A 10,519-nucleotide genomic window follows, 5' to 3' on the forward strand; every position below is an offset into this window, starting at 1 on the left:
GAAGCCGATCATGAAAAAACAAAAACACATTGGCATTAAAATGAGGAAATGATTGTTCTGTTTTCTTTTTTTTTTTTGGGGGGGGGGGGGGGGGGGGTCCAGCTCTAAGTCAGCTACAATTATTTAATTTCACAGTGAATTATTTTATTTTTTTATTTTTGGGGGGGAAACAAGGAGTCACCGAGCTTAACACAAAAGGGAGGTTGGAATTGTGAAACATGTTTTCTTATTAAAAAACAGTCTTTTGAAATGCTACATAAAAACAGCAACTGTTGCTGATGTTGCCACTAAACACAGCTTTCAAAGGCACAACGGGGCAGAAGGCACAACGCAAAGCAGCAAATTGGAGCTGATGTCTCAAGTTAAATGTCATTAGTTAGAGGAGGAGTTGGGTGAAGCGCTGAGGCATCAGCTAAAGAATCTGTGGAAGGGTTGGGTCACATGTGGTTAAAAAGTTCAATTCTGTCAAAACAGACAAAAAAAACAATATTTGATAATAAATAAATAGATATATGAAAGTTGGCATGTTGAACTGCATAAACTCACAGAGTAGACAGAGTAGACAGCACTTACATTTAAGGGCAACAACTGCAAGGGTACTGTTCCTTCCACTTTTACAGTTGAGTCTTAGGACATTAATGTCATCTGGTTTTTGGCGTTAATGTTTTGAGAAAAGGGTATGACAAACTGACAAACAAGCAATATATATATATATTACACACAGTACAGGCAGGCCAAAAGTTTGGACACTGCTTCTCATTCAATGTGTTTTCCTGATTATCATGACCATGACCATTTACAAAGGGGCCAACAAGTGCCAACAAGTGCCAAACACCTCTGGGAACTCCTTCAAGACTGTAGAGAATGCCAAGAGTGTGTAAAGCAGTAATCAGAGCAAAGGGTGGCTATTTAGAAGAAAATAGAAAATAAAGCATGTTTTCAGTTATTTCCCCTTTTTTGGTTAAGTACATAACTCCTCGTGCATTCATTCATAGTTCTCTTTCTTAACATTCGTTTCGATGTCTCACTATGGGATACGCCCCTACGCGGATTCCTCAGAAGCACTTATCTCAATACGCCAATCCTGATTGGCCAGTGACCGTGACGTACGCGTCCCCCTGCTACTATAAGTAGCAAGCGTCCCCACGCACGCACTATTCAATCACCTCTTCTCGCTTCGGTGGTTGCTTATCTCTGAGGTAAGTTAGCTCAACTGTTCACAGACGGAGCCAGCTAATATTCTCTCCGTCGCCGAACGTTAACTTACTGTCCTTCTGTCCTGACCTTCACCATAGGCTCGGGGCATAACGAGCAGCTTCACACTCCAGTGCACCTGTTCGTTCTCTGCTAACACATCAGTTAGCCCACATGGAAGCCGCTCCTCCCACCAGAGGAGTCGATGGCGCAGGAGCTCGCCTCTGTACCTGTGGGAACAAAATCTCGAGCAAAGACCCGCACAAGGTCTGCTCGAGCTGCCTCGGGCTGGAACACGCCCAGCTGGCACTGGAAGTCCCCGGGTCATGTGAGAGCTGTGCTTGCTTCACCCTGAAGAGCCTTCGCCGGCAGCTAGCGCGCCAAGCTAGCCTGTCGGGGAAGGACCCTTGCCTGCCGGCCCCTGGGCCACCGCCTGGGGATGCCAGCGAACATGTCCTCCCGGAGCCGGAACCGTGTGCCGAACTCAGCTGGGGCTCCCAGCTCGAACCGGCCGGTCCGAGCCACCCCGTCGAGGACGTGTTGGAGTTGGACTACGGAGACGACGAGGACACCTCGGAACTCCTCATTTCAGAGGAGGACGAGGATGACAACGTTTTTCTCCCCATCGCTCAGGCCTCCATGCCTAGCTTTCCGTCCTCTCCCAGGGATGGAGCGGCTTCTCCGGCCGCCCACCTGGACATGCAGTCAGTCTGCCGACGCGCTGCGACCAGGCTCAACATCCCTTGGCCCACCGTGGTGACTGAGGCTGTCAGATCCCGCTACGAGGGAAAGAAGCTGCCTCAGGCCACAAGGGCGGCAATGCCTCTCCTTCCCGCCTTCCAGGAGCTTCTCCAAGAAGTGAGGTCCTCCTGGGACAAACACCCTTTCAGCTCCAGGTCTCCTGTCCAAAGAGCCTCCTTGCTGGACTTCGAGGGGATGGAGAAGGCTGGCATGCTTCGCATGCCGCTGATGGAACCGCTGGTTGCAGCACACCTGCACCCACGGCTCTCGGCAACTTCCTCCAGGCCTCCCGCTCTCCCTGCGAAGGCGGACCGCTTCCAGTCGGTGCTGAACGAGAGGGCGTACAAGGCTGCCGCCATCTCAGTCTGAGCTTTGAATGTCTCCTCTATGCTCTCGGCGTACCAAGCCGAGCTCTGTGAGGACATGAATACGAAGCCGGACCCGGAGGTGTGGGAGGAAATCACCGTACTGACCGACATCTGCCTGCGTGTGCAGCACTGCACGGTCCAGGCTACGGCTAAAGCTATGGGCATGATGGTGCTTCAAGAACGTGCACGATGGCTGAACCTCACCAACCTCTCTGATAGAGAGAATGAGGACATTTTGGACATGCCAATCGTGCCTGAAGGTATTTTTGGCTCTGCCCTGGCATCAATGCAGCAACTGTGTGAGGCCAAAAAGAAAGAGGATGAAGCCCTTCATCTCTGCCTTCCCCGTAAGCCCTCACCGGCGCTGCCGGCTCGGCCGAACCTTCCTCAGGCAGCTGCCCGAGCCCAGCCTCAGTTCCGGATCCCAAAGCGCCCGAAGCCTCAAGCTGTCCAACCAGCTCCTTCGGGCTCAGCGCCTCGACCAGTTTGGCCTCAGAGATCCAGCAACCAGGCCGCTCCGTCGCCGGGACAACCCAACTGACCCGGCGGTCAGCGGGTGAGGAAGAAGAAGAGGGCAGCCTGACGGAGTTCTTTCCCTCCCGACGCTGCAGCTGGCAGTTCCCCGTTCGCCAGCTCCTCCTGTTCGATGTTGCCATGGTGCTTTCTCCCCCCCACTCACGGATCCCCTCCGGCAGAGTCCCCGAGCGGTCCAGGGTGGGGCCAGGACGTGCAGCCGGCTGTACCGGCTCAAAACACACGTCACAAGCACTCACATTGTTTTTCACAAACATGTCACACTCAAGGAGCATTAAAAAGTTCGCTGCCGCATCCAGACAAAATGTCAAGGGTGCAGCAAAAATCAATAAAAATGTTGCCCACGAGCGGTTCCAGGTGGGCTTACCCACCAGCTACGGGTCGTCCCCGTACGCCTGGGCCGTCAAAGCACAAAGCCCCCGCGCATGCGCAGTGGTTGCCACGAGCACCGCTGCCCCACAACCTCTGGAGGGAGCTGCTGCTCTGTGTGTCACGGCTGTGTCACCGCTCTCCACTCACATGGAGGAATGGACAGCGGTATCTGCCTCACGTTGGGTGCTGAGAACCATTTCGAGAGGTTACAGGCTCCAATTCGCTTCTGTTCCTCCTCGATTCTCCGGCGTAGTGTTCTCCCACGCCCAGGGGACGTCAGCTCACATCCTTCAGGGAGAAATCTCCTCCCTGCTGGAGAACGGAGCGATATGCATTGTGCCTCCCGATCGGTCTCAGAGCGGTTCCTACTCCAGGTACTTCCTGTTCCCGAAACGGGGAGGGACCGGGATTCGCCCGATCCTGGATCTGAGGGCCCTGAACCGATGCCTCAGAAAGTACAGATTCAAAATGCTCACGCTCTCATCCCTTTTGCGTCTGATTCACCAGAACGACTGGTTCACCTCAATCGACCTGAGGGACGCATACTTTCATATTCCCGTGTACCCTCCACACAGGAAATTTCTGAGGTTTGCCTTTCAGGGAGTGTGTTACGAATACACCGTGCTCCCATTCGGCTTCTCGCTGAGCCCGGGGGTGTTTGTCAGGTGTACGGAGGCGGCGATCGCCCCTCTGAGAGGGAGGGGCATTCGGCTGGCCACGTATTTAGACGACTGGCTCCGGCTGGCACGGTCCAGAGAGGAGGCAGCGTCAAACACGCTGGTTGTGATCCATCACATGTGTGGTCTGGGTTTCAGAATAAACTGGCAGAAAAGCGCTTTACTCCCCTCCCAGAAAATAACCTTTCTAGGTCTGAATCTGGACTCAGGGGCGTTCACGGCCTGTCTCTCGACACCGCGCGTGAACGCGCTCTCGCTCTGCCTGGCGCGCTTCCGCCTACATTCGGTGCGGTTTGCGTTATGCCTCAGGCTTTTGGGTCTCATGGCGTCGGCTATTTCAGTGGTACCACTCGGCCATCTACACATGATAGATTTTCAACGCTGGGTGGCTTCTCTGGGTCTCTCTCCAGAGCGCCACAGAGCGCGCAGGGTGACGGTCTCTGCAGCGTGCGTCGCGGCGCTCCGCTGTTGGCGTCACCCCTCCCTCTTGGTGCAGGGGGTGCCTTTGGGGTTGGTTCTCGTGAGGAAAGTGGTCACGACAGATGTGAGCCTGTCAGGTTGGGGGGGGCTCCTGGAGGGTCGCTCTGTCACGGGTGTGTGGAGCAGAGAGCTCTGGGGGACACACATAAATTATCTGGAACTCCTCGCTGTCTTTCTGGCCCTGAGGCGCTTCCTGCCTTTTCTCTCCAGCCATCATGTCCTAGTGAGAACAGACAACACCACGACTGTGGCTTATATAAACCGCCAGGGGGGGCTGCGCTCCATGCGGTTACACACGCTGGCACGCAGACTGATCCTATGGTGCAGCAGGCATCTCCTCTCAATCAGAGCCACCCATTTCCCGGGTGTTCTGAATCGGGGGGCGGATCTGTTGTCCAGAGGGACACCCCTGTACGGGGATTGGAGCCTGCATCCAGCAGTGTTGGAACAGATTTGGATCCGGTTCGGCACAGCTGTAGTGGATCTTTTTGCTTCCAAGGAGAATGCTCAGTGTCCTCTGTTCTTCTCCCTGCGCGACCGAGACGCTCCACTCGGCCTGGACGCGCTGGCGCACGACTGGCCACGGGGACTGCTTTACGCTTTTCCCCCAGTGGCCCTGATACCACCCACCTTGCTGAGGGTACGAACCCAGCGCCACACTCTCATTCTGGTGGCCCCATACTGGCCAGCCATGCATTGGGTGGCAGACATTTTCCAGCTCCTGGAGGGCCAACCTTGGAAACTGCCGCTTCGCAGGGACCTGGTGTCCCAAGCAGGAGGCTCGATCTTCCACCCTCATCCAGAACGGCTGGCCCTGTGGGCCTGGCCCCTGAGGGGTGTGGGCTAGTGTCAGCAGAGCTGCCCCAGGCACTCATTCGAACCATTCAGAATGCTAGGGCCCCCTCCACTAGGTCCCTATATGACTGTAAATGGAGGGTGTTTGAAGCATGGTGTCAGGGCAGGGAGGTCTCACCTTTCCAATGCCCGGTGAACGTCATTCTGTCTTTCCTGCAAGACTTGTTGGATGGGAAGAAGGCTTTCTCCACCGTTAAAGTGTACCTAGCAGCCATTTCCGCCCGACACTTGGGTTTTGGGAAGAAATTGGCAGGTCAACACCCCCTGGTGTGTTGCTTCATGAGGGGCGCGCGCAGGCTTCTCCCTGTGTCTCGACCCCTGGTGCCCTCATGGGATCTGTCCTTGGTGCTGTCGGCCCTCTCCGGGCCTCCAATTGAACCTATGGACGGCCTGGACCTTAAGATCCTGTCTCTTAAGGTGGTGCTACTCCTGGCTTTGGTATCTGCAAAGCGAGTTAGTGACTTACAGGCTCTCTCTGTGCACCCATCCTGCACCCAGTTTGCACCAGGTGACATGAAGGTGTCCCTGAAGCCCAACCCTGCCTTTGTGCCTAAGGTAGTGGGCTCCTTTTCTCCTATTATCCTCACAGCTTTCTACCGACCACCCTTCTCCTCTCCTGAGGAGGAGCGGTGGCACAAGCTGTGTCCGATTCGCGCGCTCAAGGAGTATGTGAATCGGACGGAGAACCTTCGCAGGGGGGACCAGCTTTTTGTGTCATGGGGTGGGCCTCGTAAGGGGAAACCTGTCACAAAGCAGCGGCTTTCCCACTGGATTGTGGAGGCTATTTCGATGGCTTACTCCTGTCAGGGCATTCAGGCACCTGTTGGGCTCAGTGCCCATTCTACTAGGGGCCTGTCTGCTTCTTGGGCCCTTTTTTGGGGGCTGTCAATCCAGGAGATTTGTGCTGCAGCAAGTTGGGCTTCTCCACTTGCATTTGCACGCTTCTATAAGCTTGATGTTTCGGTCCCTGCAATGACTCACACGATTCTGAGTGTGGGGTCTTTGGCGGGCCAAGACGTATCCCTGTAGGTTGGTGATCGCTGGATAAGCTGTCTGGCAATACGGGAGTCTCCATATCCCATAGTGAGACATCGAAACGAATGTTAAGAAAGAGAACTTTAGGTTACTATCGTAACCCCGGTTCTCTGAGTAACATGAGTGAGATGTCTCACCAGACAACCCTTCTTGCTGGGCGAAGCGAGAAGAGGTGTTTATCTTGAATAGTGCGTGCGTGGGGACGCTTGCTACTTATAGTAGCAGGGGGACGCGTACGTCACGGTCACTGGCCAATCAGGATTGGCGTATTGAGATAAGTGCTTCTGAGGAATCCGCGTAGGGGCGTATCCCATAGTGAGACATCTCACTCATGTTACTCAGAGAACTGGGGTTACGATAGTAACCTAAAGTTTTGATGCCTTCAGTGAGAATCTATTAAAGTAAATAGTCATAAAAATGAAGACAACGCATTGGATCAGAACGTGTGTCCAAACGTTTGGCCTGTAAAGTATTTCTCACACAAAAGAAATGCTTTATAGTCAAATTTCTCAGGTTTTGTTGTACTTATTCGGCTTCAGGATTGGCCTTACCTTGTATGTAAAGAGTATTTGATCCAAAGAAAGTATCACTTCTACTGCGTCTGCTCCCATTTACGTTATTTTTTTTTACATTCCCACTATGTCTGTCATCATTAGTAATGTTTTTTTTTACCATCCTTTCTACCCAGTTGTCCCAAACACGTGAAATAAGCTTCAGATCATGTTTGTGAAGCGTGTTTTCTTTCGTGAAACACACAGACCCAGCCTTACAGCCCCACCCTCAGCTCCACCTCTCTTCCCTTTTATGGAATTGTCTGGGCTTGACGGAACCTGTGACACGGTCAAAATGGTGGTGGTGGCCACCTCCCATTTTACCACAAAAACGTATTATTGGAGTCTATAGAAACCCATTGTCCAATATTTATATGTCAATGATCAAGCCCCCACAATTTGGGTCTGAAAGTGAGGCCAATGCGGAAGTGAAATAAATTGAAGTTCCACCCTCATCCGCTGGGGGCTGGTGTCAGAAAAGAGCAAATCCTCATTGACTCTCATCTTAAAAATACCAAATTCACTGCAGAAATAAACGTGTTTACAGCCTGGTTCCAAAACATGTTTTAGGTTTAATTGATCTAGTTTACACTCATAACAACTCTGAGGGGGCAAAGTTTTTTGTCACTCTTCTGTTTAAGTGTATTAAAACCCTAAAATTCTGTATAATTAATGGGCATTAGACCCACGTGACCGCAGCATCAGACCCACGTGACCACAGAGCTAGTTCCATGGAAAGGCCTCAGTAGCCTCAGTCTGAGCCTCGGTCTCGCCTGAAAACTGTTCTGTGATTTTTACTTAGACCAGTAGTTGTAGCGTTTGTGTATTCTTTTTTGGATATTATTTGTGAAATTGTTGGACAAAATGACTTGCTGTATTAACTACAATAATAGAGCGTCCAAGGAGTCTCCACTTCCTTTTTTTTTTGGTAAGTAAAATTATATTTATATATTTTAGGTAACTGCCGCTTTTGCACTAGCTGAGCTTATCAAAGTAGCTAGCTAACTACCATTTTAACATGTACTGTTTTACCATGAAATCTAAATGTAATAGGGTAAAATAACATATAAATGTGATAAATTAATAGGGTATATGTCGATGGGTAAAACCCAGCGCATTTAACATAACGCTGCATTTTTGAAAATGGGTTGAAATGACATGTTGGTGGAGCTCTCAGAGGTAGACTTCTGTGTTCCATCCTTCCACCCGGTTCTCCCCAGTGGTCAGCGCGGCGCATCTCTGACTGCTGCGGCACCTGTCTGCTGCGTGGGCTGACCGCTTGTGGAGCTCTCGGACTCGGAGAGAGACCTGACCATAGAAATACTGCAGCTCAGTGAGTTGGTTGATAGTGATTGATGTTAGTCTCCAGAAGTCTGTATGCCATCAGATAAACTCTCTCGTTTTTTTTTTTTTTTTTTTTGCATATTTGTAAAATAGTGGTGGTGGGGAGCGACTAAATAACTAATTTCTCCACAAAGAGCCACGACCGAGTGCCCTGTTCTCATGGGAACTAGTGCAGTTTAATAAAATGAAAATTAGTTAATAAAATTGATTATCAAAAGGTTCATATCCTATCCAATAAGGCGATAGACTCAAGTGTTTGGTTTTATATATTTTTTTATTAAGTATGCATTTTGTATTACTCTTTATCCTAATTTTAGGCCTTTTACTACAGGCCATGATAAGCTATTAACCCCATATGCTTAAGTAGTTCTTTGTATGAAGTTTTCCTCTAGGTGAGCCAGAGAGGCTTGACCTTTGGGTAAGCAACCAAAGAAGAGTGTGCTGGACTCCCAATTCATGCTCCCGCTTGTGCAGTGAACACTTTAAAGTCATCTCTTCACCACGGACTCCAGGGTATTTTGGTTAAGATTGAAAAAATTGAAGCATTAGCTGTATAATATACAGATGTTACATTGCTGTGTAACTAGAAAAAAATTCCCTCTCCCTTGAACTGTCTGTGACTTGGGCTGTTTAGATGTGGAAACAATCACGTTATTAATTTCCATCTAATTCTATGGATATTCATTCTGATGAACAAATTATTTTTTGTCAGTCTTTAATGAGTAACTATGTATTGGGATGAATGAAAAATATTCATTTTAAACTAAAACGTTAGGCATTTAAGGAGAAATTAACAAAATAATAAAAATTCTACTGGTGCCAAAGAAATCAAACTATAATTAAAATGTAAATTTTCAAAGTCTGGATTCTTGATAAAACCTAACAACATATGCTTTATAAATAAACACTCTCCACATGGCTTTTACACACACACACACACACACACACACACACACACACACACACACACACGCACGCATGCATGCACGCAAGCACACACACACACACACACACACACACACACACACATATATATATATATATACACACACACACACAGTGCTCTGGTGCACCAGTGGGTTTTGAGATACAGAAATTGACCTTGTCTGATGTGTGTGTGTATATGTGAATCTCTTAGGGGAGACTTTGCCTGAAGGACACAGCTGTACCTACAATCTTCTCTTCCTTTAAGGTCAAAAAACATCTTCCAAGAAGGAAAGTACAGGTAAGAGGAATGACAAGGTAAGTGACAACCCCATTTGTTTTGTAAATAGTTTTGAGAATATTGCAGATGTAGACATGTGTCAGCCCAGTTCTGGATGTGGCCTTGCTGAGTTATCTGTAGCAAGGTGCTCGGCTGTCTGGGAGGTGGTCTGAGTTGGTTCTGTGCTCTGTGGTGTCTGCTGGTTCCCTGGTGCTTGGGGCGGTACCAGAGTGCACCTGATCCTTGGAGGGTGTTGGTCCTGAAAGACCAAGACAGGTTCGAAGCGATTGGAGAAAAAGATGTCTGCTTCTGAGTTGATGTTGGAGTCAAAAAACCAGTCAAAATAAGATTCACCACTGCAGAGGGGGAACACGCAGCTCTCATGCAAGGATCCCGTCTTGCTTCAGCAGCTGCTAGAAGTGTTCTGATTTCTCAGTTTGAGACGGCTAGATTTATTCACTCAAGCAGGGAGGGGTCACATGTGTGTACAAGGTTAAGTTTGAACAATCCTCTAAACTGCAGACTTGCAGCCTTGAGATATGGTTAAACAGGATGGCTACTATCTCAACAGAGAACAGGAACCTATTCACGCTGTGTGCAGAAAAACAACCAAGAGGAGGGGTGAGCAGCAGATAACAGGAACATCTGGAGTGTCTAATGAACTGCAGAGTCAGATTCTCATCACACACATTACCAATGATTATATGTTCTCTTGTGTTCATTCAGCAGTAACTATTGTTAACAAGGGCTCACACTTCACATCCCAGCACACGCACGGACACATGCTTGTTGGTGTTTGTTGTTCATGGTTTACATGTTTATAGTTGTTCATCCCACGTTTTCTTGATGATTCTTAGAAATGTTTCTTTACAGGTGCAGCCGCTGGTTGCTGTTTTTATGTTGGTTTCCTAGTTGTTTTTATTTTCCACTCTTCTTTACTCGTTTGTCCTCTATCAACCCTCTTCATTCCAGATTGGTCCAGGATTTACATGCAAATTTGGCAATACATAACCCAAACCAATATTACAATAACATACATTTTTATTCAAGGGGAACCTCGTACACAAAAGGCTCCTCTTGATAGAGCAAATCTGTTCAGCACATTCTGACAGACAGACCACTATTCGTCTGTCATGTTACTGTACAGGACATTTTTAGAGTTTT

General features: G+C 49.2%; 1 protein-coding gene across 1 annotated transcript; it reads left to right on the forward strand.

The window, feature by feature from the left end:
* Window positions 1–782: 782 nt before the first annotated feature.
* On the forward strand, window positions 783–9,448 carry LOC139070702 (uncharacterized). The gene is made up of 7 exons (XM_070553426.1): window positions 783–873; window positions 2,038–2,175; window positions 2,734–3,017; window positions 3,195–3,260; window positions 3,339–5,196; window positions 9,344–9,393; window positions 9,443–9,448. The coding sequence occupies exons 1-7, from the start codon at window positions 783–785 to the stop codon at window positions 9,446–9,448; spliced, it is 2,493 nt and encodes an 830-aa protein (XP_070409527.1).
* The last annotated feature ends 1,071 nt before the right edge of the window (window positions 9,449–10,519 follow it).

The sequence above is a fragment of the Nothobranchius furzeri genome, chromosome 1, assembly GCF_043380555.1.
Source record: "Nothobranchius furzeri strain GRZ-AD chromosome 1, NfurGRZ-RIMD1, whole genome shotgun sequence".
In the NCBI taxonomy this organism is placed as follows: Eukaryota; Metazoa; Chordata; class Actinopteri; order Cyprinodontiformes; family Nothobranchiidae; genus Nothobranchius; species Nothobranchius furzeri.

Excerpts from the sequence above, each read along its gene's own strand:
- LOC139070702 (XM_070553426.1), top strand. The coding sequence starts at position 783 with ATGACCATGACCATTTACAAAGGGGCCAACAAGTGCCAACAAGTGCCA. Across the intron at positions 874-2,037 it reads GACTGTAGAGAATGCCAAGA|GAGCTTCTCCAAGAAGTGAG; the intron begins GTGTGTAAAGCA and ends CCCGCCTTCCAG. Across the intron at positions 5,197-9,343 it reads GGCCCTGTGGGCCTGGCCCC|GTCAAAAAACATCTTCCAAG; the intron begins TGAGGGGTGTGG and ends TCTTCCTTTAAG.